At 47.9% G+C, this 27,360-nt stretch overlaps 1 protein-coding gene across 3 annotated transcripts in view; it reads left to right on the top strand.

The window, feature by feature from the left end:
- Positions 1–27,360, top strand: part of ABCC5 (ATP binding cassette subfamily C member 5) — a 128,228-nt gene that overhangs the window by 48,778 nt on the left and 52,090 nt on the right. For 2 of the 3 annotated variants that reach the window (XM_040428481.1, XM_040428482.1), the window contains 6 exons: positions 682–1,032; positions 7,161–7,232; positions 9,454–9,578; positions 11,137–11,209; positions 24,742–24,945; positions 25,064–25,207. In XM_040428481.1, the coding sequence (XP_040284415.1) occupies positions 682–1,032; positions 7,161–7,232; positions 9,454–9,578; positions 11,137–11,209; positions 24,742–24,945; positions 25,064–25,207 (969 nt within the window). Of the gene's footprint in view, positions 1–581; positions 1,033–7,160; positions 7,233–9,453; positions 9,579–11,136; positions 11,210–24,741; positions 24,946–25,063; positions 25,208–27,360 lie in introns of those variants that run through there. The other variant, XM_040428483.1, reaches the window with a different exon arrangement.

Raw genomic sequence — 27,360 nt, 5'->3', positions numbered from 1 at the left:
AAGCAGGCAGAGGGACCTATGGGCTGCCGCAAAGGTAATGTAGGCCCAGAAGAGCATGCCAGCTCTTTAAAAAAAAACTAACAGACATTTGTTTCAGCTCTAGCAATCAAGTCAGATTGGTCTCCTGGTCAAATCTCACGGATGTAAGTGTTAAGTCTACTAGGTGTAGCTGCACAGGGTATGGCTATTGGAGGCTTAGAAGGTGAATAGCTGATAATAGGCTATATTGGGATGAGGTTGGGGTTAATTCTTTGAGGATTCCGGTTTGCTGCATGGTTTTTTATATATATTTTTTTTTTATCTGTTTATTTTTGTTGGCATTTTCAAATAAAAAAAATATAACACCGTACAACAGTACGGATGTGTTTTATATTCAGTTGTCATTGCTTTATGGGTGTGTTATACTAGTACAGGTTCGATTCATATTATAAGGTTAGTGCCTCCCCTCGAATAAATGGGGGTTCTGCCTTGTCCAAACTATTTGTCTGATATAAGAAGAATGCAGAGTTACTCCAGAAATACTTTGAGTCACCCTCACCCTGAAGTTAGTTGACTCTAATGAGCTACCTTTTGCTCCGCAGCATTTTCCTTCCACTGTATAGCCTGATGTTTTTGCTTCCTGCGTGACCTAGACCTGACCTGCTGTCTCATCTTTGCACCTTTCTCACAACCTCCTATCAGAGTTTATTTCTAATGGAAGAGGTTCACATGGTAAAGAAAAAGCCATCCTCCTCAAACATCACCATTCAGCTGAAAAATGCTACATTAGCATGGGATTCTTCCCATGCCAGCACCCAGTGCTCTCCGAAGACAACCCCCAAACTGAAAAAAGACAAGAAGGGGGCAAAAGGAAAGAAAGAGAAGGCTAATTTGCAGAAAGAAGGACCACAGGCTGTTCTGGCAGAGCAGAAAGGACATTTACTGGTGGATAATGATGAGCAAGCCAGCCCTGATGAAGAAGGTAAAGAAATCCAGCTATCAAATGTACGGCTGCAGCGGACTCTATACAACATTGATCTGGATATTGAAATGGTAGGTAAAAAAAATGTAATCCTATTATTAAAATACTAATTTAGGAAGTCCATATTCATATTTATGGTGATTCTTTTGCAATCCATACTCTAGTACACTGCTGACATATCAGAGGTGTATGAGAGTACAGATTGTACTGCTGGGCTCAGTGAGCATTGTACAGACAGGACCACACATCGCTGCTCCTCCATGTCTGCTCTGCTAAAGTCTGGCATAGATGGACTATGCTAGGCTTTAGTGGGGCAGGCACAGGCAGGAGAATTTGCTATGCTGAGCTCCTGCTTGCGCCCACTCGCTTCCCTCTGCATGGTGCAGGGTCTAGCCTGCCTGCTCCACTAAAGCCTGGCATAGCCCATCTACGCCAGGATTTAGCACAGCAGACAGGCAGGAGCAGCGATGTGTGCTCACTGAGCCCAGCAGTGGAATCCGTACTCCCATACACCTCTAATATGTCAGTAGTGTACGAGAGTACGGATTGCAAAGCGCTATAGACACGTGAACTTCAGGTGCCTATTTCGTGTAGAACATCCCAAATTTTTTTTTTGGTATATTAGAAAAATTTGATTTTAGGGCATTTAAAATAGGTTTTTATAAACTTTATTTAAAAGTTTTAGGTACACTTTAACCCCTTAAGGACACAGCCTTTTTACACCTTAGGACCAGGCCATTTTTTGAAAATCTGACCAGAGTCCCTTTAAGTGCTGATAACTTTAAAACGCTTTGACTTATCCAGGCCGTTCTGAGATTGTTTTTTCGTCACATATTGTACTTCATGACACTGGTAAAATGGAGTCAAAAAAATAATTTTTTTTGCACCAAAAAATACCTTATTTAACAAGAATTTGGAAAAATTTGCAAATTTCAAAGTTTCAGTTTCTCTACTTCTGTAATACATAGTAATACCCCCAAAAATTGTGATGACTTTACATTCCCCATATGTCTACTTCATGTTTGAATTGTTTTGGGAATGATATTTTATTTTTTGGGGATGTTATAAGGCTTAGAAGTTTAGAAGCAAATCTTGAAATTTTTCAGAAATTTACAAAAACTCAATTTTTAGGGACCAGTTCAGGTCTCAAGTCACTTTGCGAGGCTTACATTATAGAAACCACCAAAAAATGACCCCATCTAAGAAACTACACCCCTCAAGGTATTCAAAACTGATTTTGCATACGTTGTTAACCCTTTAGGTGTTGCACAAGAGTTATTGGCAAATGGGGAGGAAATTTGAGAATTTCATTTTTTTGTCTAATTTTTCATTTTAACCCATTTTTTCCACTAACAAACCAAGGGTTAACAGCCAAACAAGACTATCTTTATTGCCCTGACTCTGCCGTTTACAGAAACACCCAATATGTGGCCGTAAACTACTGTACGGCCACACAGCGGGGCGTAGAGGGAAAGGTGCGCCGTATGGTTTTTGGAAGGCTGATTTTTATGGACCGGTTTATTTACACCATGTCCCATTTGAAGCCCCCTGATGCACCCCTAGAGGAGAAACTCCCTAAAAGTGACCCCATCTAAGAAACTACACCCCTCAAGCTATTCAAAACTGATTTTACATACGTCGTTAACCCTTTAGGTGTTGCACAAGAGTTATTGGCAAATGGCGATGAAATTTGAGAATTTCATTTTTTTGCCTAATGCTCCATTTTAACCCATTTTTTCCACTAAAAAAGCAAGAGTTAACAGCCAAACATGACTGTATCTTTATTGCCCTGACTCTGCTGTTTGCAGAAACACCGCATATGTGGCCGTAAACTACTGTACGGGCACACAGCGGGGCGTAGAGTGAAAGGTGCGCCGTTTGGTTTTTGGAGGGCTGATTTTGCTGGACTGTTTTTTTTGGCACCATGTCCCATTTGAAGCCCCCCTGATGCACCCCTAGATTATAAACTCCATAAAAGTGACCCCATCTAAGAAACTACACCCCTCAAGGTATTCAAAACTGATTTTACAAACTTTGTTAACCCTTTAGGTGTTGCACAAGATTTAATGGAAAATAGAGATACAATTTCAAAATTTCACTTTTTTGGCAGATTTTCCATTTTAATATTTTTTTTTCCAGTTACAAAGCAAGGGTTAACAGCCAAACAAAACTCATTATTTATGGCCCTAATTCTGTAGTTTACAGAAACACCCCATATGTGGTCGTAAACCGCTGTACGTGCACACGGCAGGGCGCAGAAGGAAAGGAACACCATATGGTTTTTGGAAGGCAGGTTTTGCTGGACAGTTTTTTTACACCATGTCCCATTTGAAGCCCCCCTGATGCACCCCTAGAGTAGAAACTCCAAAAAAGTGACCCCATTTTAGAAACTACGGGATAGGGTGGCAGTTTTGTTGGTACTAGTTTAGGGTACATATGATTTTTGGTTGCTCTATATTACACTTTTTGTGCGGCAAGGTAACAAGAAATAGCTTTTTTGGCACCGTTTTTTTTTTTGTTATTTACAACATTCATCTGACAGGTTAGATCATGTGGTAATTTTATAGAGCAGGTTGTCACGGACGCGGCGATACCTAATATGTATACAATTTTTTTTATTTATGTAAGTTTTACACAATGATTTCATTTTTAAAACCAAAAATTTTTTTTAGTGTCTCCATAGTCTAAGAGCCATAGTTTTTTCAGTTTTTGGGCGATTATCTTAAGTAGGGTCTCATTTTTTGCGGGATGAGATGACTGTTTGATTGGCATCTATTTTGGGGTGCATATGACTTTTTGATTGCTTGCTATTACACTTTTTGTGACGTAAGATGACAAAAAATGGCTTTTTTTACACCGTTTTTATTTTTATTTTTTTACGGTGGTCATCTGAGGGGTTAGATCATGTGATATTTTTATAGAGCCGGGCGATACGGACGCGGCGATACCTAATATGTATACTTTTTTTTTATTTATGTAAGTTTTACACAATGATTTCATTTTTGAAACAAAAAAAATGTTTTAGTGTCTCCATAGTCTAAGAGCCATAGTTTTTTCAGTTTTTGGGCGATTATCTTGGGTAGGGTATGATTTTTGCGGGATGAGATGACGGTTTGATTGTTACAATTTTGGCGTACATGCGACTTTTTTGATCACTTTTATTACCTTTTTTGGGAAGTAAGGTGGGCAAAATTTCAATTTCATCATAGTTTTTTATTTTTTATTTTTATGGTGTTCACCGTTCGGGTAAAGTAACATGACCGTTTTATAGATCAGGTCGTTACGGACGCGGCGATACCAAACATGTGTAGGGAATTTTATTTTTTTCATTTTTTATCAGTGATAAATGTGTTTTTTGATTTTTACATTTTTTTCACTTTTATTCACTTTTTTTTGATCCAGACCCACTTGGTTCTTGAAGATCCAGTGGGTCTGATGTCTGTATAATACAGTACAGAACAATATATATTGTACTGCACTGTATTTTACTTACACTGAACAGATCTATGCCTTTCAGCACAGATCTGTTCAGCACCATGGACAGCAGGACGCCTGAGAGGCGTCCTGTTGCCATGGGAACCTTCCCCGTCTGCTCAGAACTTCGCAGACGGGGAAGGGTAAGGAGGGGATCTCTCGGGGGGCTGTCTGGGGGCTCTCTCCCTCTCCATCGGGGGGGGGCTGCAAAGGCACAGCAGCCCCCCGATGGGAGAGGGAGGGAGCTCCCTGCGCTGTTAACCTTTTCCATACAGCGGTCCGTACGGACCGCTGTATGGAAAGGGTTAAACGGCTGACATCGCATCGCAGATGTCAGCCGTTTATACCAGGGTGCCAGCAATGTGCTGGCACCCTGGTATACCCACTGAACACCAATGAATTTTCAAGGGGAGGCGGGCGGGGGATCGCGATCCCGCCTGCCGCACCGCCCGCCTCCCGCACCGCCCACACCGCCCGCAACCCTCCCCCTGCACCTCCCGCCACCATAAAAATCATTCGGGGGTGCAGGGGGGGGTGAATAAAACTTTTTTTAGGCATATAAAGTTTCTGATCCCCGCGGTCAGGGACCGCGGGAACCAGAAACTGCAGAAATCGCAGCAAACCGCAGGTCTGAATTGACCTGCGGTTTGCCGCGATCGCCGACATGGGGGGGTCACGGGACCCCCCCCGCGCATTTAGCCTAGGTGCCTGCTCAATGATTTGAGCAGGCACCGGGTTCCGATCACTGCCGGCCGGGCGGCAGTGATCGGAACAACACATGACGTACCGGTACGTCATGTGTCCTTAAGTACCAGGACATCATGACGTACCGGTACGTCATGTGTCCTTAAGAGGTTAAAGAGGACCTTTCACCGATTATTACACTATGAACTAACTACACAGACATGGGGAGCGACGCCCGGGGATCTCCCTGCACTTACTATTATCCCTGGGCGCCGCTCCGTTCTCCTGCTATGTCCTCCGGTATCTCCGCTCACTAAGTTATAGTAGGCGGAGATTCCAGTCACTAAGTTATGGTAGGCGGAGTCTGCCCTTGTTCTGCACTAGCGCAGCGCAGAGCTCACAGCCTGGGAGGTTATTTTCTGCCAGGCTGTGAGCTCTGCAATGCGATTGGCCAGCGCTACAGAAGAACAAGGGCAGACTCCGCCTACCATAACTTAGTGAACGGAGATACCGGAGGACATAGCAGGAGAACGGAGCGGCGCCCATGGATAATAGTAAGTGCAGTGAGATAGTTAGTTCATAGTGTAATAATCGGTGAAAGGTCCTCTTTAAGTAGATTTCATCTTTATAAATTGAATATTGCATCAGACTATGAAGTGAGCTTCAAAATCTACAGTAAATGAAAAACCACCTCGTGGCTGAACATTTTTGTATAGAGGAGAGTATGTGTAGTTTGAGAGTTCTTACATGATTAGCAATGGTTTTCATATTTGTCAAATTACATTGAGTTCCATTGAGATCTTATTGGCAGACCATAGGATAGTGGCAGCCTGTAGTCTGTGAATTGGGCACAGAGCAGAAACTGTCATTTGGAAATTCACTGTTAAACCAGGCACAATGTCTAGTATTGATGCCTTTTCACTTCCATTGATTATTTTTGGAGAAACAGTATTGTTAATATATATGAAAATGAGCAGTTAAAGGTTCTGCACTTTGTTTTAACTGATGATCTATCCTCTGGATAGATAATCAGCTTCTGATCGGCGGGGGTCCGACACCCGTGACCCCCGCCAATCAGCTGTTTGAGAAGGCAGCAGCGCCACGGCCTTCCCACTGTTTACCGCTTGCCCAGTGATGTCATGACTAGTATCAACTAGCGTGGGCGGGGCTAAGCTCTGTTCACTTGAATGGAGCTTAGCCGCGCCCACGCTAGTTGATACTAGTCGTGATGTCACTGGGCCAGCAGTAAACAGTGAGAAGGCCGCGGCACTGCTGGAGCACCGCTGCCTGCTCAAACAGCTGATCGGCAGGGGTCCTGGGTGTCGGACCCCCGCCGATCAGAAGCTGATCTATCCAGAGGATAGATCATCAGTTAAAACAAAGTGCAGAACCCCTTTAAGCGCATCAAGGGCGGTACCAAGCCGGCATGTGCACCCTTGTTTCCTCTGCCAACCCCTTCCTCTCTTTGACAGAGCCAGGCCAGATGACTATACAGGAACCCTGCCCTGGGGTGGAAAAATGCAAGCTTTCCATCTATTATATCTTTGAAAAGAGCCATTTACGTGCATGATCCTGTATGAGGAGCTTAGTTAGATTAAGAGGGGTACACTGTTAATTTTTACAGTGTTTGGGAACCATGGATAATTGGGCAAATGATTGGCAATCGTGCTTTTTTTTTCTGAGTGAATAAACTCCTGAGGTATAAAGCCCCCTCCTTTTTTTTTTTCTTTATGTTCTTCAGTATGTCTTCCCTCACACAATGAATGAATGCGTGGAGCGCATGGGTTTGGGAAGCTTTGTGGTGGGTTAGGTTGTGAAAAGATAATTCTCCAACTATTGTGTGTGTCATATTTTATACTTATGCTCTGTAATTTATTTTATATTATGTATGCATGTGAAACCAAGTATTTTAACCTGGTTTTCCTTTAAAAAAATTATTTGAAAATCTTGATTTCTTTAGCCTAAAGAATACAATTTATGAATGCATTTAATTATGTTAATGTGATCTCTTCATAGTTGTTCATTTGCTTTTTTTCCATAGGGCAAGCTGATAGGAATATGTGGTAGTGTGGGCAGTGGAAAAACATCCTTAATTTCTGCAATACTGGGACAGGTAATGTAATGGAAAAGTTCAGTGTGTATGTGTCTTGTAAGATATGTTACAAAGTTTCTCATATTCACCTGTACTATTGATCTTTGCAAAGTTTGTTGAAACAATCGTGGCCATTTTAAATGATCACCAGGAAATTCATAGTTGGGGTCCATTCACACGTCCGTAGTGTATTGCGGATCCGCAATACACCCGGCCGGCACCCCCCCCCCTAGAAATGCCTATTCTTGTCCGCAATTGCGGACAAGAATAGGACATGTTCTATTTTTTTCGGGAGCCGCGGACTGGAAGATCGGCGGCACGCTCTGGAAATGCGGCTATTTTTTTCGGGAGCCGCGGACCGGAAGATCGGCGGCACGCTCTGGAAATGCGGATGCACTGTCTGCATCCATTCCTTACCCATAGAAAATGAATGGGTCCGCACCAGTTTCGCAAAATTGCGGAACGGATGCGGACACATTTGCGGACGTGTGAATGGACCCTTAAACCGGGCACATTGCCTTGTAGGGCTAACTCAGATAAATGTAATGATACCTTTTACTTTGATCCATTGCTTCATTCTGGAGAAAAAGTTAAATAAGCAGTTACATGGAGAGTCCAAGCCGCTGTAATCACCCTTGCTCCTTCTCCTCCTCCTCCTCCTCTACCAGCCCCTCCCTCTTCATGATTGACAGGGCGAGATGAGATGAATATACAGGAACGGGCCCTCTCAATCGAAGGAAGGGAATGGGCTGGAAGGGGGACCATCGACCTATTATAGGTGCACTTAACTGCTAAGTTGCCTATGGATTACAAAAAATACTTTTTCTCCAGAATGAAGCAACAGATCGCTAAGTAATAGGAAACATTACATTCAGCTCAGCTAGCTAACAAGGCATAATGTGCCTGGTTTTAGTAGCCAATTTCCTGGTGACAGATTAAAATATGAATATTGTGTTAAGAAATCTGGACGTAAAAGTTCAGTAAATCACAGATAATTATGTTAGGCCTCATGCAGACTACCATATTTTTGGTCTGCGTCAGGTCCCTTTTTATTTTTTTGCAGAGGTGCGCAATCTGAGGGGTTAATGGTGGCGGATCGCAGCGCGCAGTCATAGAAGCTGGGTGCCGGGTATGGGATATGTCCGGCAACCGCAGCCTGCGTTTGTATTAAGCATAAACGATATTCATTGGTGGCGCAGTGGCCACAGCCCGTCCCCTCCTCCTCCCTGCTATCAGCCCATTGGTGGCAGCGGTGCAGGGGGGAGGGACTGCCTCCTTCTCCCCTGTGCTTTTGAGAACATGGCACGAGGCTGAGAGCAGCGAAAACCCCGTCCCCCCCAACCCCAGTATTATAAAGTAAAATCATTGGTGGCGCAGTGCGCCCCCCCAAAGTATTGTAATCATTGGTGGTGCAGTGCGCCCCCAACCCCCCATCCCCCAAGTATTATCATTGGTGGCGGTGGCAGTGGCAGCTTCTGATCGGAGCCCCAGCAGTGTAATCCTGGGGCTCCGATCGGTTACCATGGCAGCCAGGACGCTATTGAAGCCCTGACTGCAATAGTCTGCTCCCTGCTGCTGTGGGCACAGGGCAGCAGGGAGAGTGTAAAGTCCTATCAAATAGATAAACAATAAAAAAAATTACATATCGCCACGCCCGAAAAAGTGTGAACTATTAAAATATTTAAAAGTATCTCCTATGCGGTGAACGCCGTAACAGAGAAAAAACAAAACGTGCAATTTGCCATTTTTTAGTCACCTTGTCCTAACAAAAATTAGATTAGGACTGTTCTATTATGGTCCAGACGTTCCAGAAAATCTGGAATGCACGCGGCTTTTTTGGTGTTTTATTTTTTTCACGTGGTATCGAGTGTCACAATACTTTCTTATGGTATCGAAATAGAGTCAAAATTTTGGTATTGTGACAACCTTGGTAAGACATGTGTGTGTTTTTTTTTTTTTTTTTTTTTTTTTTTTTTTTATACCGTAATTATATGTATTTTAAGTTTGGCTCCTACATTTTTCAGGTTAGGAGCCAATGGCTCCTTGATATTTTAGAAAAGTGACAAGGACCGCAAATAAAGGGGAGACAATATATATTTTTTTAAGTTGCCATTAAAAAGTCGAACCTGCAACTTTTTAACACCATTTTTCAGGGATAAAGGGAATGATAAATCTCCCCCCAATTTTCTTTTCTTTTTTTCTGTACTTTTTCAGTACTTAATCACTAGTATATTCTTTGCAGATGACACTTCTAGAAGGCAGCATTGCTGTCAATGGGTCTTTTGCCTATGTTGCTCAGCAAGCTTGGATATTGAATGCAACTCTAAGAGATAATATTCTGTTTGGAAATGATTATGATGAGGAAAGGTATGTGTCAGATACTATATTACATCCATCTCCAAGTAAAAACTGCATGAAAAAACGCCCATGTTTCGGTTTTCAGAGCTTAAAGGGTTTCTGTTATGTAGCTGACTGACATTAGTGATGTGCTAATGTCAGCAGTACATAACAGTATGATTTATAACTCCCTGCCTGCCGCCGTTCTCTTGAAATAAAGACTTTTAAAATATGCTAATGAGCCTCTAGGTGCTATTAGGGCGTTGCTTCAGCACCTAGAGGCTCGGCCTACGCACCCATTGGCACGCCCAGGTCCAGTTGATTGACTTTCGAGTTCTCCTCAGTGTCCCGTAAATCCTGCGCATGCGCCAACTCGTTTAGTATTTGGCGCAGGCACAGTGAGAGAAGGATGCGCTCCTGCTGCCGGCTTACTCACTGCGCTGAAGAAAGGAAGCCAGCAGCAGGAGCACGTCATTCACTCACTGCACCTGCGCCGAATACTAAACGAGATGGCGCAGGATTTACGGAACACTGAGGAGAACTCGAAAGTGAATCAACTGGACCTGGGCGTGCCAAAGGGTGCGTAGACTGAGCCTCTAGGTGCTGAAGCAACGCCCTAATAGCACCAAAGGCTCATTAGCATATTTTAAAAGTCTTTATTTTAAGAGAACGGCGGCAGGCAGAGAGTTATAAAGCATACTGTTATGTACTGCTGACATTAGCACATCGCTAAAGTCAGTCAGCTACATAATGTTATTTCTCATGATAGAAACCCTTTAAAGGGGTATTCCAGTTATCACCTATTTACAGGTGATATTTGTCACCTATCTACAGGATAACTATCAGATTGGTGGGGGTCCTACCACTGGGACCCCCCACCAATCACGAGAAAGGGGGGCCCTATACCATGTGGACCCCCCCTCCCCTGAAATGGACGGAATGGCAGGTCAGAAATATGCACCGCCGTTTCATTCATTTCTATTGGGAGCACTGGAGATGGCCTTGGCAATGATGTAATCTGATCCTTCAGTGAGCAGGTAGTCTGTCTAGATGGCAGAAAATTTCTCACACATTTCTGAGAAAAAGTTAGTTTACAAAAGAAGGAAGAAAACAGCTGAAAACTCTAGAACAGGGTATTTTGCCTGTATTATTGCTTTATGCCTTAACTATATAATGTCAGGAACACCTTCAACCTAACTTTGTGCCCTCATCGATGGCTGACATTATGCAACATTAGGTAATAGCTTTCATAATTGTACATTGCAAAAAGTTGTGTGCATAGGTACAAATTATCATAATGTGATGACATTTAGACACAGTAACTTCTGAAAGCCACGTCATACTACTATGTAATTTGTGCTGATTCCTACTTGACAGTCTCATCTTTAATGGTAATGATATCTCTACTAGGCATGGTTTTGGTGTGACTGTTTTGTACATGCCTGTAGTTACCTTAGAATGTATAATGTAAATACATACTGGTAGAATGTAGTAAATGTTTGAGCAAATACACCACAAAATTGTGCTATTTGATATAGTTAGAGTAATTATGATCTGTATGTGCTTTAATTCTTGCTTCTTTTTCCAGGTACAACACTGTTTTAAGCGTTTGCTGTCTCAGACCAGATTTGGCAATACTGCCCAACAGTGATTTGACAGAGGTGCGTTCTGTTACGTGCTACATTGCCTTATTCATTGCAGACTTAGTGTTTTACTGATTGTTTTCTATATAACTTATGTTGTATTATCTTCTACATAACCACCATCAATGGTTGCCAGTACTGTGCTAATAAATTATTACATAAATAATTGCTACTTAAGATTGTTACTTAAAGAGGACCTTTCACTACTGTAGAAACTAAAAACTAACTATATCAGTGGGCAGAGCGGCGCCCAGGGGTCCCCCTGCACTTACTAGTATGTCTGGGCGCCGCTCCGTTCGCCCGGTATAGGCTCCGGTGTCTGCGCTCCCTCTGACTGATTTCTTGTATGAGGCGTGTCCTTTGCTGCAGCACTGGCCAATCGCAGTGCACAGCTCATAGCCTGGCTATGAGCTGTGCGCTGCGATTGGCCAGCGCTGCAGCAAGGGACACGCCTCATACAAGAAATCAGTCAGAGGGAGCGCAGACACCGGAGCCTATACCGGGCGAACGGAGCGGCGCCCAGACATACTAGTAAGTGCACGGGGACCCCTGGGCGCCGCTCTGCCCACTGATATAGTTAGTTTTTAGTTTCTACAGTAGTGAATGGTCCTCTTTAAAGGGGTTATCCCATGACTAATGTAAAAAAATGAAAATTAGACATTCTATAGTACAGTACAGGACAATCTCTTTCTAATACAGCTAGAACCAGCCCTGTACCTCACATGGATCCAGAGATCTCCCCATTCATTGCTCTGCTAGATATATATCAACCTGGCAGCTCAAGGGAGTGTCTATTCTGCCGCAGCTTAGGGGGCGTGTCCATGCTCTCCCTATCACAACTCAGGAGGCAGCTGAAGGATGAAACTGAGCATGTGTGGCCATGTCAGTGAGCAGGACAAAGAAATAAGAGAAAAAACTAACTGCAGGTGGCGCTATACGGATACATCTTATATACGCTATAAGTTTTCAATTACATGAGATTACAAAATAATTCAGCTCCAGGTGCTGGTTTGAAAATTGTAGAATATTCTTTGTGGGACAACCCCTTTAAACTGTTACATGAGTAGTTTGAAACTGAGTCAAAGCAGTTCTTACCTTTTGTTTCTAAATGTGATGAATTTGATATGGTTAGCCGTACGCATTAATTCTTCTACTCCCAAGGATGTATGTGATACATCCATGACTTTAATGGGGCATTTCCACCTGTGGGATCCACACCAATCTCCATAAGTGGAAGGGGAGATGCCCTGACCCACATTGTATTCAGACCGGGAATGAATAGAGAGGTGGCTACTTATGTTTGGCAACTGCCTCATGAGGTGGGGTGGAAGTCAGGAGACCCCAATTAAACGATTGCTTTGTCTAGACTAAGGGTTAGCGCTTATCTTGCTATTAAAGCCGAGCACTTTAGCTTTAAAATGATTCCAGGCTCAGTATTCTAGGTCAAATATTTGTGGTGCAGTACTTGTTTAAAGTTGGGGAGCAGCATGAAAAGTTTTTCTTCCTGATTCTTAAAGTCTATGTACACCGTTGAGTGCATTTTTTTATGATTGCTTTTTACTCATTTTGGGCTAAAATATTTTGCAATTGGTCTTCGTCGCTTGTACCTTTGTGCCGGTCATCTAATAAACAGCATCTCTAAATTACTAAAAGGTCATAATCACTTTTCTCGTACTTTTTTCCATTGGGGGACACAGACCATGGGTATAGCTTAGAGGTATTAGTAGGAGGGACACTATTCAAATATAAAAGAGCTCCTCTATACCCCCAGGCTCCACCAGGAGGAACTCAGTCTTTGCTTAGTGTCTGGTGAAGGAGGTTGACACTTTTTGATTCGTCTCCTTTTTGTTATTTTCTTCTAGATGGGGACGCAGATTGGCATAGCCCCTTCCTGGTCCCCCATGGAGTGCCCGCCGCCGTCTTTTGGACGCTGCCTGGCTGCCTCCATTTTCCCCCCCAAGAAGACAAGTGGATCCGGGCTCGACCTGTTAGCTCCGGCATCCCACCAGCTCCTGGGTCACCTGCTGCTGCCCTTCATCCAGGGCACTGTACTCCGGTGAGTCAGATGTCTGAAGAGGTGAGCCCTGCTGGTACAGAATAGAGGGAGAAGACTGCAGGAGCAGATAAGTATGGCTTCCCCTCTTACCTCCCTCCCTATGGGATTTGGTGGCGGCTGGCTGATCAACTTTCTGATGAGGGAATGGATGGGCTGACTGAGTGCGGGGAGATAGATGTGTTCTCTGTCAGGGCATTTGGAGGCACTATACCAGAATTAGAGAAGGCCCTTACTCCTGCTGGCACCCCTCTCTCTGTTACCATCGTCGGTACCTGTCAGCTCCCGACCAACGAGGGCCCTCCGTTTATTCTAAAGGGCCGCCAGCACTGCTATCGTCGGTACCTGTAGCTCCGGCCCTGTTTAGGGGCGGAGTCTTTCCCTCGGCAGCTCCCAACCCTCCGTTTATTCTAAGGGCTGCCGGCACTGCTGTCATCCACCGGAGGCCGAGGACACCTTTATTTACCCCCGCCACGCAGTCTCCGGACGCCATTTTTTCATAAGAAACGCGCGCGCTCTTTTTTCGCGCCTCTATGACTCGTCCGGGGGGCGGAGCCTCGCGCTTCGCTCTGGTGTTTTTTCCTGCTTCCTGAGAAGCTTCTGAGCTGCTCTCTGCCCTCAGGTGGATGTTGGTGCTATTGCCTGAATGGTAGGACTGTTAGCTCGTTTCTTCTTGCTACATCTGGTTGTGGTGGCCATCATGCCTAAGCCTGGGGCCTCCCCCCTTAAATCTGCAAGTCCTCTTCTCAAACGGCCAGACCTCTTCTCGGATCCCAGTGGGGTCCTGTATGGAGGTGTCTTCTGCCGCTTTCTGTCTCTGGTATTTGTGCCTCCTGCCCTGCTCCTGCCCTGCCCCATGGACAGGATCATCCTTCTCCTCCTTCTCTCGCCCAGCCCACCCCCCCCCCCCCTGTCCCTGCGGAGCCTGAGGTTCCCGCTTGGGCATCTGCCATGTCCAGCGCGGCCGCTGATTTGGCCTTAGTCGCCAAGGCAGCCATGTCCTTTAATCCTGTGGCGCCAACCACTCCATCTCCTCTCAGTGGTTCCCACAGAGGACGCCTGACTACTAAGAGGCAGCGTGAGCGGCAGCATCCCTCCTCAGATGACTCCATCTCTCCCCCCCCCCCCCCTTGCCTAGAGGCGCGTTCGGACGACTCTCTCTCCCCCCCCCCCCCCCTAGGGAGCGCAAGTCTGAAGGGGAATTGTCCGGCTCGGACGAGGTCATGGAGCGGGACCCCTCGCCTAAGCTCTCCACCATGGTGGCTGACTTAGTGGCGACTGTCCGAGACACCTTTAATCTCCAAGGGGATTCTTCTCCTTCCACTAGTCGGGAGTTTACCCCTTTTTCCGTCCAAGAAGCCGGAGGCTACCGCGTTTCCGGTCCATAAGGGATTTTCCGCGGTCATATCCAGGGCCTGGGGCCATCCTAACAAAAGTTCTCGGCCACCAAGCGCATGGATACACTTTATCCTTTGCGAGGAGAGGTGTTTTCTCCCCCTAAGGTGGATCCCCCGGTGGCCAGACTAGCCAAGAATACGGCCCTCCCTGTCTTAGACGGCTCCTCTTTGCAGGACTCTGTAGACAGGCGCATAGACTCTCTTTCCAAGTCCATTTTTTCACTGGCAGGTGCGTCCCTGCGACCTGCCTTTGTCTCAGCAGGGGTGGCCAGAGCCCTCTTGGTGTGGTTACAGCGCCACTACCAAGAACTGGCGGAACAAGATGTGTCTACCGACACTGAATTTGGTTCTCCAGATGTCTCGGGCTTCTAAGCTCCTTTGCGAAGCTTCTTGGGACATTGCTTCCCTCCTTGCCCGCATGTTAGCCATCTCGGTCATTCAGCGCAGAGAGGTCTGGTTAAAGGTGTGGGGATGCCGACGGCTGGGGGTCTCAGGATGCCCGCAAAAGGCCCTCCTTCAAACCCCAGCCTTCCTGGCGCTAGAGGGCCCAGTCAGCCCGACCTGCTGCTCCTAAGCAGTCCTCCGCATGAAGGGTTTACTGACTTATTGTATGAACTCGGGGTTCCCTCCCCTTCGTTTTTCCATCCCTATGGTGCTGTCGTTTCTTCAGTCCGGGCTTGAGATGGGACTGTCACTGAGCTCCCTCAAATGTCAGGTTTCGGCTCTGGCCGTCTTTTTTCAGAAGTCCCTTGCTCTTATGGGTCCTGTGAGGACTTTCTTCAGGGGGTGGCACATTCCTTGTGGCCATAGCTTACATCAGGCGGGTGTTGGCTGCACTTTTCTGCCAGGAGCCCTTTGTTTTTTTCTCCAGGATAAGGTGGTGCTCCGTCCGGTTCCCTCCTTTTTGCCCAAGGTAGTCTCTCCCTTCCACTTTAACAAGGTTTTTGGCGAGGGACCTTGTAAGGGTCTGGCGGCCTCCAAGGTCACTGTGGCGCGATGGATCCGCTCTGCTATCTCCGCGGCTTATCGCGCTCGTGGTAATGTTCCTCCGGCTCGAATTACCGCTCACTCCGCTAGGGCGGTGGGAGCTTCCTAGGCAAGGCGCAATCGTGCCTCTGCGTCTCAGCTGTGTAAGGCGGCCACCTGGTCGTCCTTACATACCTTTACGGGGTTTTATCAGTTGCCTTCGCGTTTTCGGCTGATGCTGTCTTTGGCCGCAGGGTTTTGCAGGTTGTGGTTCCTGTTTGACGTTCCTCCTGGCAGTGCTGATATTTTTTCCCACCCCATGGACTGCTTTAGGACGTCCCATGGTCTGTGTCCCCCAATGGAAAAAAGTACGAGAAAAGGAGATTTTTTGTGAAACTCACCTGTAAAATCTTTTTCTCGTCTTTTCCATTGGGGGACACAGCTCCCACCCATTCTGCCTGTTAGAGGAGGGGTGTTCAGTTCTGTTGTGGTTGGACCTCACGGGCTTGGTGTGATGGCTTCCATTATTTTTTCTTGTCTCCTTCTCCTACTGCTTTTGCAACGCCTGAGTTCCTCCTGGTGGAGCCTGGGGGTATAGCCCGAGGGGGAGGAGCTCTTTTTGCATAGTGTCCCTCCTACTAATACCTCTAAGCTATACCCATGGTCTGTGTCCCCCAATGGAAAAGACGAGAAAAAGATTTTACAGGTGAGTTTCACAAAAAATCTCCTTATTTAATGGCCCTATTACATAGGCAGATTATTGTTAAGATCCCTAAAGAGCATTCGTATAAGGGTACTTTCACACTTGTGGTGTTTGATTCCGGCAGGCAGTTCCGTTGCCTGAACTGCCTGCCTGATCAGGCAAACTGTATGCAAACGCATGTCATTTTTTCTGACTGATCAGGCATTTTTCTGACTGATCAGTCTGAAAAATGCCTGAAATCCATTGCAATACCGGATCCGTTTTTCCGGTGTCATCAGACAAAACGGATCCGGTTATTATTTTTTTCTCATTTTTAAAGGTCTGCGCATGCGCAGAACGGAAGGACGGATCCGGCATTCCGGTATTTTGAATGCACTAATACATTCCTATGGAAAAAAAATGCCGGATCCGGCATTCAGGCAAGTCTTCAGTTTTTTTTCGCCGGAGATAAAACCGTAGCATGCTACGGTTTTCTCCTTTGCCTGATCAGTCAAAATTACTGAACTGAAGACATCCTGATACATCCTGAACGGATTACTTTCCATTCAGAATGCATGGGGATATGCCTGATCAGTTCTTTTCCGGTATAGAGCCCCTGTGACTGAACTGTATGCCGGAAAAGAAAAACGCTAATGTGAAAGTAGCCTAAATGCTTGTCAGCGATTATCTGGCAATGTAATACTTCCGCCGATTACCCGGGTAATTGGGATCTTTTAACATGTTAAAAAATCGTGCCGTGCAATAGGTGCTTTTCTGCTTGAAAAACAATGAGACAGTATGGGGACAAGCAATGCATTAGTGGTCACACGTCCATATACTGAGGAGGAGATTGCTGCATGTAATAGCTGCGGTCTCCTCCTTTAGTGAGCAGGCAATTGATGGCTTCCCAAAAAGGGCAAGATGGAAAAAGTATACAGAAAAGCAAAGGGCATATATTCCACTAGACTGTCATGTATCCCCACAAGGCTAATCAGCACTTATCGGGTACCAGGTCTGTGCTGTGACTCACAAACATCCAATGTGCGCCAAAGAGGTGTATAGTATAGAATTTACACACCTCAGTGGAGAATTGCATAATATAATACAATTATCTCAAGAAAAATTCATGGATGTTAGTGCGATCCACAGCCTACGTCCATGGCAACCACAAGCAACATAGATATATGGTGCCTGGTACCAAAATATCCACAGCCTAATCTAAGCACAGCACACGATAGTATATATGTATGACCTGATCAATAACATAGGCCTAATATGGATGCTGTATATGGCAGTGTCTATAATGGTGTCTCAATAGACACTTAAGTCCTGGGACGTACCTGAAGACATAACCAAGCCCAGATGGATGTAATAGCCCTAAGCGCAAGACCTCGACACTCGTTTCACCTCAGCGGGTTCGTCAGGAGGTATAAAGGAATGAAAGAGCAAGGTATATATACTAGTAACATTAGTGAGTAAGGTACCTGGATTGCGGACACCTGTGCTCCAACCAATCGGGCGCGACAGCACCATGATGTACGGCGCCATCTCTCAGTGCGTCCACGCCAACTCACTTAGGGCTATTACATCCATCTGGGCTTGGTTATGTCTTCAGGTACGTCCCAGGACTTAAGTGTCTATTGAGACACCATTATAGACACTGCCATATACAGCATCCATATTAGGCCTATGTTATTGATCAGGTCATACATATATACTATCGTGTGCTGTGCTTAGATTAGGCTGTGGATATTTTGGTACCAGGCACCATATATCTATGTTGCTTGTGGTTGCCATGGACGTAGGCTGTGGATCGCACTAACATCCATTAATTTTTCTTGAGATAAGGAGACTTTTGTATTACTTACCAGTAAAGTCTCTTTCTCGCTCTTCCTTGGGGGACACAGGAAACCATGGGTATAGCTCTGCTCCCTAGGAGGCGTGACACTAAGTGAAAGCTGTAAGCCCCTCCTCCATCAGCTATACCCTTCAGCCTGGAGAGAGAGACTACCAGTTGCGTGTCCAAGTAGTGAAAGATAACCACCAACCGGAAAAAAAGGAACTGTCAAGCCCCAACGGGGGCAACCAAGCCGGAACCACAACTGTAAACCCAAATGAAGGGCGGGTGCTGTGTCCCCCAAGGAAGAGCGAGAAAGAGACTTTACTGGTAAGTAATACAAAAGTCTCCTTTTCTCGCCCATATTCCTTGGGGGACACAGGGAACCATGGGACGTTCCAGAGCAGTCCCAGAAGGGAGGGACCAGAACAAACTAGACCAACACCGGAGGCATCAATCAACTGCCGCCTGCAACACCAGACGGCCTAAAGCAGCGTCAGCCGACGCATGAGTATGCACCCTGTAGAACTTGGTGAAGGTGTGCAAGGAGGACCAAGTGGCCGCCTTGCAAATCTGCTCCGTAGAAGCCCGATTCCTCTGAGCCCAGGAAGCCCCGACCGCTCTAGTGGAGTGAGCGGTAACACCGAGGGGCGGAACCTTGCCCTTGGCGAGATAAGCCTCAGTAACAGCCATCTTGACAAAACGGGCGATAGCAACTTTGGATGCCGCCATCCCTCTGCGCGACCCCTCCGGAACCACAAAGAGCGAGTCAGTACGCCTGAAAGAGCTGGTTACCTCCAGGTAAACCTTGAGCGCCCTGACAACGTCCAGGCGATGAAGCTCCCTCTCCCGGGGGTGGGAAGGGGAAGGACACAAAGAGGGGAGAACGATGTCCTCGTTCAGATGAAAGGCGGAGACCACCTTAGGAAGGAAGGGACCGGACGAAGGACCACCTTGTCCTGGTGGAACACTAGGAAAGGTTCCAGACAGGAGAGTGCAGCCAATTCGGACACCCTCCGAAGAGAGGTGACGGCCACAAGGAAAATAACCTTGCAGGACAAAAGTCGCAAGGAAACCGTCCGCAGAGGCTCGAAAGGAGAAGCCTGGAGCGCTGAGAGAACCAGGTTCAGGTCCCAGGGCGGTACCGGAGGGCGGTACGGGGGAACCGCGTGAGCCACGCCCTGAAGGAAGGTCTTGACAGGACCAAGGGGGGCCAGTGGGCGCTGAAACAAAATGGACAGCGCAGACACCTGACCCTTCAAAGAACTAAGACCCAGACCCTGGGCGAGTCCGCTCTGCAGGAAGGACAAAACAGTGGGGAGAAAAAAGCGGAGCGGAGGAATCCCCAGATCGGCACAGAACCCCAAATAGGTCCTCCAGGTCCTATAATAGATCCTAGAAGAGGACGGCTTGCGGGCACGGATCATGGTGCGGACGACGTCCGCAGAAAAACCCCTACGTGTCAAGACGGTGGTCTCAACAACCACGCCGTCAAACGTAGGGACCTTAAACGCGGGTGGAAGATCGGTCCCTGAGAGAGAAGATCTTCCCTGGCGGGCAGCCGCCAGGGCGCGTCTGCCAGGAGCAGCATGAGGTCGGCATACCAAGACCGGCGGGGCCAGTCCGGAGCGACCAGAATCACCGAGACGCCCTCCGCCGCGATCTTCCGAAGGACCTTGGGCAGGAGTGGGATGGGAGGGAATATGTACGGACGCGCGAAGCCTCGCCAAGGACGAACGAGGGCGTCGGCTCCGCAAGCTCCCGGATCCCTGGCCCTGGACAGATAGGCGGGGACCTTGTGATTGAACTTGGAGGCCATGAGGTCCACGTCCGGCATGCCCCAACGAAGGCAAATGGCCTCGAATACCTCCGGGTGAAGAGACCACTCGCCGGGGTCGACAGTGGTGCGACTGAGGAAGTCCGCCGCCCAATTGTCCACCCCTGGAATAAAAATTGCCGATAGAGCCGGGACGTGGGCTTCCGCCCAACGGAGAATGCTGGTGACCTCCCGCATCGCTGCAGCGCTGCGAGTGCCCCCCTGGTGGTTTATGTATGCCACGGCCGTGGCGTTGTCCGATTGCACACGAACTGGATGACCCTTCAGCAGATGAGTCCAGTGTCGCAGAGACAGAAGGGCCGCTCTCAGCTCCAGGACATTGATCGAGAGTTTGGACTCCGATGGAGACCAAATGCCCTGGACGGATCGGGGAGGAAACACACCTCCCCAGCCCAAGAGACTGGCATCGGTTGTAACCACCAACCAGTTGAGCGGCAGAAAGGACCTGCCCAGAAGAGGGGACTGTAACCACCAGCGGAGAGATGACCGCACCGGAGGCGATAGATGGAAGGGATGATCCAGAGACTGCGGCGATTTGTCCCAGGAGGAGAGGATCGCCCGTTGGAGAGGGCGGGAGTGAAACTGCGCAAATGGGATCGCCTCGAAGCAGGCAACCATCTGCCCCAAGACCCGCATGCAGAAGCGGAAGGACGGTCGACGGTGGAGAAGGAGACCCCGAATCGCCCGGCGGAGGGTCAATCGTTTTTCCGAGGGAAGACGTACCTCCGCCGCTCCTGTGTCTAAAAGCATTCCCAGGAAGACCAGTTGTCTGGAGGGGGGAAGGGAGGACTTGGGGAAGTTGATGACCCAACCGAACCTCGCCAGAGTCTCTAGAGTGAGATCCACGCTGGCAACCGCTTGAGAAAGGGACGGAGCCTTGATGAGGATATCGTCCAAGTACGGTAGCAGAAAAACACCCCTGGAACGGAGTAAGGCCAAAACCGGGGCCAGGACCTTGGTGAACACCCGGGGGGCTGTTGCCAGCCCAAAGGGAAGGGCGACAAATTGGAAGTGGAGGTCCCCCACGGCGAATCGGAGGAAGCGATGGTGACACCGGGCTACCGGAACATGGAGGTAGGCATCCTGTATATCGATGGAAGACATGAAGTCTCCCCGCTCCAGGGAAGCCACCGCGGAACGGAGGGACTCCATCCGAAACCGTCGAAGGAGGAGAAAACGGTTGAGCTTTTTGAGGTCCAAAATGGGCCGCACCGAACCTCCCTTCTTGGGAACTACAAAGAGGTTCGAATAGAACCCTTGGAACCTTTCCTCTAGAGGAACGGGGGTAATCACCCCTCTGTCCAGTAAGGCTTGAACAGCCGCGGAGAACGCAGCCGCGCTTTTCGGGTCCCGCGGCGGGCGGGAGCGAAAGAACCGATCTGGAGGGAAGGACGCGAATTCGATTTTGTATCCGGAGGACACAATTTCGAGAGCCCAGGCGTCGGAGACGTGAGCCATCCAGACGTCCCTGAAAAGGAGGAGCCGGCCCCCCACCCGGGTGGGTGGGGGCGCGCCTTCAGGCAGAGGACTGCTTTGCTGCGGGTGTGCGGGCAGCCTGCGGCCTGCGCCAGGAGGGCTGCGCCCGAAAAAAACGGCTTCCTACGCTTATCCTGGGGAGGGGCCGAAGCGGCAGCTGCGGGGGGAGCCCCAGAGTTCCTGCGGGAGGACCGAAAACGAGACGCACCGGGGCGTCCGCGGGGGGCGCCCCTGGCTTGGGGTTGAGGAAGATGGGTGCTTTTACCACCCGTGGCCTCCGAAATAAGCTCGTCTAGGCGGACCCCGAAAAGGCGGGAACCCGCAAACGGTAGCCCCGCAAGGAACGTTTGGAGGCAGCGTCCGCTTTCCAAACCTTCAGCCAGAGCTCCCTCCTGACGGAAACCGCCAGGGCGGAGGAGCGTGCAATAAGGGCTCCCGCATCAAGGGAGGCCTCACAAACAAAATTCCCGGCCCGAATAATAAGCTGGGCCAAGGAACGTAGGTCCTGGATGGGGACGTCCGAGTCCAACTCCTGTTCCAGCTGCGCACCCCAAGCAGAGATTGCTTTACCTGCCCAAGCAGAGGCAAAAACCGGTCTGAGGGCAGAACCGGAGGCAGCAAAAATGCCCTTGGAAAGGGTCTCCATGCGACGGTCCTCCGCTGACTGAAGAGAGGACCCGTCGGGAACAGGGATGGCCGTGTTCTTTGACAAACGGGCCACAGGGGGGTCCACCTTGGGTGGGGACGACCAGGTGGCCACGACATCGGCCGGAAAAGGATAGCAAATGTCCAGCTTCTTGGGGTTGACAAAACGGGCGTCCGGGCGAGCCCAAGCCTTAGACACCACGGAGGAGAAATCAGAGTGGATTGGAAAAACACTTTTGAGGCCTGCCTGGGTCTGATAAAGGAGACGCTAGCTGCGTCAGAGCTAGGGGGGTCATCTTGCACCTTAAAGGTGTCACGAATATCAGAGATGAGCTGACCCATCGCTGAGGCTAGCTTGGACGGCAGGGCCGAGTCCATTTCCAAATCTGAAACCGCCAATTCACCTTCAGAGAGCGAATCCTTTGGAGAGGAGAGGCTCGTCTGAGTGCGCACGCGTGGCGGGGAGAGGGAGGCATCCGAGGAGGAGGCTCGCTCTACTCTAAAACGCTTCTGAGAGTGCCTAGCTCGGGAAGGGTCACTAAGAGAGGGTGAACCCGCCGCAGCGGCAGAAGCGATGGACCCGGAGGGCGCGACAGTAAGAGTGGCGTCCTGCGGGGTAGGCGGCCTGTCTATTAGGCGGCCCACGACCTGAGTGAGGCTTTCCACGGCCTGGGACAGGGATCTAGCCCAGTCAGGCGGGTCAGAGGAAGCAGGGAGCGACACAGCGGGCGACTGAGGCTGCGGTGGAGCTCGGCATGCAGGACAGTGCGGATCAGACTGCCCCCGGGGAAAGGCTTCCCTACAAGCGGTACAGGCATGGTACCAAGGCTTGGCAGCTGCAGAAGGGTCTGACATGGTGGAAAAAAAGTTGCACTTAAAGTGGGAGACCCCAGGTGAAAAAACGGGGATCACACCCAAGTAACAGTACTGGTGGCACGGATGGGGTTAACAGTCCTACCAGACCCAGATGATGCAAGCGGCAGACAGCAAGGGCAGCAGACTGAAGGGAGGCTGTGGAGGAGAGGCGGCAGGCACAGAGGTGAATAGCTTCAGGATCGGACGGCAGAGAGAGAGCTCCACGCAGCACCTGAGATGTGGAGCCTGACGAACCAGGAAGTAGCGGAGCGCATGTAGAAAGCTCCGCCCCCCCCCCTTGCCGCGCTGAAGGAGAAGCAGAGCCGCACGCGCGCGCGGCAAAATGATTTAACCCCCTAGGTAGATGAAGTGCCGGCCATGAAAAGGTGCCGTTCGCGCCAAGTAAGCGGCCCCCGCCTGAATGTGACGACTCCTCATACAGCCGTCCCCCTGACTGCCCTGCCGTTGAAGTAGTAGTCACCCCCCTAAGAACCAGCTTGTCCTGGGTCTGCAACACCAGAACGAAGTCCCCCCCAAATGATGGCCGGTAAAGTTGCCGGCCCCGATATGCCCATGGGGGAGGGGAGGGAAGGGGGGGGGGGGGGGGGGGGGGGGGTAGATGGACACCACGGAGAGATGTAGCAGCGGTGGGAGGGAGGGAAGGGGAGGCTGGAGCAGCCACTCTCACCATACGCTGTCTTCGCCCTCAATCCATCCAGCAGGGTCGCCCCTTCAGCCACTGGCACCGCAGTGGCAGGAAGCCGGGGGAGGGACTTGGCGTGCGTGCGACCCTTGAGCTGGCGGGACGCAGGGGAGCAAGGCTGCCCTGGTCCACCTTGTCTTCTGTGGGGGAGGCGGCAGTGCGGTATTACCGGCACTGGCGCGACTCAACCCCGGGAGAAAACAGAGGGGTCTAGTGCGCCTCTGTTGTCCCTGTAAGTAGAAAAAAACCGAATTAAAAACAACAAATAACGCAAAAAATAAAAAATTATAGGAAAACGACCCTGCCTAAGCAGGGAGTGTCTTGCCTCCTTGGACACTAAGCAAAAACTGGTAGTCTCTCTCTCCAGGCTGAAGGGTATAGCTGATGGAGGAGGGGCTTACAGCTTTCACTTAGTGTCACGCCTCCTAGGGAGCAGAGCTATACCCATGGTTTCCTGTGTCCCCCAAGGAATATGGGCGAGAAAATTGTATTATATTATGCAATTCTCCACTGGGATGTGTATAGTCTATACTATACACCTCTTTGGCGCACATTGGATGTTTGTGAGTCACAGCACGGACCTGGTACCCGATAAGTGCTTATTAGCCTTGTGGGGATACATGACAGTCTAGTGAAATATATGCCCTTTGCTTTTCTGTATACTTTTTCCATCTTGCCCTTTCTCTCTATATTTTATACATAATAAAGTGATGAATTTGGATATATTATCTCCAGTGGCTTTTTTGTTATGACATTGTATGTTATTCCAGGTGGAACGTTGTGCTGTCAATTATAGACAGAGGTTTTTTGTAAATGGATGGCTTCCCGACAATTGTCTGCTCTATCTGCCCTTGTAATAGGGCCTTTAGCCACATTCTTATCATTAAGATAAGAATTGAGCTATGAGCGTTTGAGGTCAGAGTTCTGAGATAAGGAGCCCATCAACTGAGCTGCCTGAAGGAACAGAGAGAAAATTCAGAGCCTACTACTAGAAAAACTCAAGGCTGCACAAAGACAGTGGTTCAAAATTTTTAATAAAGACTAACTGAAAAAATGCCTTTTTATAAAAAAAAAATTATAATTTTTATTTTTTATATAGATTGGAGAGCGTGGAGCCAACTTGAGTGGTGGCCAGAGGCAAAGAATCAGTCTGGCAAGGGCCCTGTACAGTGACCGCAGCATTTACATTCTGGATGATCCTCTCAGTGCCTTAGATGCCCATGTAGGCAACCACATCTTCAATAGTGCTATCAAAAAGCACATGAAATCAAAAACCATTTTGTTTATCACCCACCAACTTCAGGTAATGGTCAGAGACCAGGGAAGTGCTAAGAATGGTGCCAAGGTGACATAGCCTGAACACATGGTCAAACTTGACACACCAGTCATTCTGTGCCCTCTTTAACACTTTCTACCTCCAGTACCTTGTGGACTGTGATGAAGTTATTTACATGAAGGAAGGATGCATCTCAGAAAGAGGGACACACGAGGATCTTATGAAGCTCAATGGGGAATATGCTACGATTTTTAATAACTTACAACTCGGGGATGCACCTCATGTTGAGGTAAGATTAAGGCATTTAGCCTCTTTTTTGTGTTACTCCTCTTATACTATAAAACCGAGAAACAAAGGCAAATATACTAAAACTGGCATGACATACGCCAGTCTCGGCAATCAGTCTATTGGCACAAAATGATCCAAATTTATTTAACAAAGTCTGTTAGCAGTTTTGACCATGCTAAGCTGCTGACAGAATTGGGTAGGGGCACAAGAGGGAAGTAAAATTGTTTTTGTGGAGCTTTTCTCATCAAAAGTGGTGAGAATATAAAGTTTTATTCTGCTGTCTCCCATGGCCTGGTCTCACTGTTAAACGTTCTGCATTAAGCTGCTTCAAAGCTCCTCCCATCTACTCCGAGTGATAGGTGTATCATCCAATCAGAAGACCACTACAGCTGTCATTTAGAGGGAAGGGGCTGTCAAACAGCTTAATTTAGAGAGCAACTTATTAGATACTATAGGACGGTTGATGAACTTGAAAACACAGCCCTTTGTGTTTTGTTGGGAACCGTTGAAGCCTTGAAGGTCATTTTTTTTTTCTGCTGAGGCTTACAGTGTTCAGCGCAACTACCAATGCCCACATTGGCCGCCTGGGGCATCAGGTTTTTGCGCATTTAGATGCCGTGATCTCGCTTGATCACGGCATCTAAAGCCTTTAATTACCGCAATCGGCCTTACACATCTCTCCAGTGCTGTACATGTATGGCGCTGGTAGTGCATGGGTTAAGGAAAGCACTCCCTGTCCTTTTCTTCATCAATACAGTGGACTCTATTTGTGTGTCACATTCTTTGTTAGGTGCTATTAGACCAGTGGCACAATCATTTTTGACATGCGCGTTGCATCCGTTCTATTGTTTTTGAAGATTGGATATGCGGGCACGTACGGACACAGAATGCACATGGAGTAATTTCCGTTTTTTTTTCTAGCCCTATTGAAATTAATGGTTCGCATATGGAAATGGAAGATAAATAAGTTCTTAGGGCTCATGCACACAAACGTATCTTCTGTCCACAAGATAAAGGAGAAGTATCTGATTACAGCTTTGTGGGACTGCTGAAGAGAAGCCCAATACAGTGTTTGGCTATCTCTGACAGTGCTTGACCACCACTGCTTTCAGTCCAGGGACTCAGCACACACTCCTGTGACTGGTGCGGGTTCCAGTGGTTAGATCGATCAGATACTTATCCCTAATGCTGTGGATATGTGATAAGAGATTGTCCCACCAAAAGAATTTAACTCTTTCCAACAGTCGGGTCTTTAAAGATGGTGGAGACAATGTTTGTGATCGGCGATAACACTGATCATGGACTTTTGACCTCTTATATGCTGTGGTCAGTTGCAGTCATGGCATCTGAGAGGTATTTTCCCAGGAGCACTGTGATTCCGGGGCCCAGACCACTCCCTCGCACCAAGCTCAAAAGGATCCGAGGCGTGCCACCGCAATGTTCCTATGCAGCCTTGCCTTTGGCAGGGCTCCATAGGAACACAGTGAATTTCCCATAGGCTGCAATATTAAATCATTGCAGTCTTTGGGAGAAGCAATCCGATAACTCTAGAGGGACTTAAAATAGGTGTAAAAAATAACTAACACATTTTTTCATTAAAAAAAAATAAATATATCAAAATTGCCTCCTTTTCCGAATATTGAAAATAAACCTAAAACAAACTAAAAAATACATATCGCTGCATGCCAAAACTATTAAAATATATATTTATACGGTGAACGTTGTAATGGGGGTGGGAAATCAAGTTGGCCAATTTGTTGTCTTGGGGTTTTTGTCACTTCACCATCCCAAAAATGTATGATCATAAAGTCATACACACTCCAAAATTTTATCATTAAAAACCACAGATCGGCCTGCAAAAACTGAGCCCTCACAGCCCTGTAGGCATTAAAAAGTTAGGGGGAGGAGGGGTCAGAATATGGCTTGGTCAGAAAATGCTCTGTATGCTCCCTCTACCTAAAATGAGCATTCTGTGCCTTAGATGTAGTCATGTAATCACTGTGATCTGAGGCCGAGTTCACATGTGCATTTGAACTTTCAGTCCATCTGATCTGTTAGAGTCCATTATTTTGAACATTAGTTATGCTCAGTTTGCATCAGTTTTTGTCAGTTCCGTCAGACATCAGTTATTTTTGACGGGAGAAAAGCGTAGAA

This window comes from Bufo bufo, chromosome 4 (assembly GCF_905171765.1).
Source record: "Bufo bufo chromosome 4, aBufBuf1.1, whole genome shotgun sequence".
Lineage (NCBI taxonomy): Eukaryota > Metazoa > Chordata > Amphibia > Anura > Bufonidae > Bufo > Bufo bufo.
Note: the sequence above shows the minus strand (reverse complement) of the source record. Positions and strands in the feature narration are given on the sequence as shown.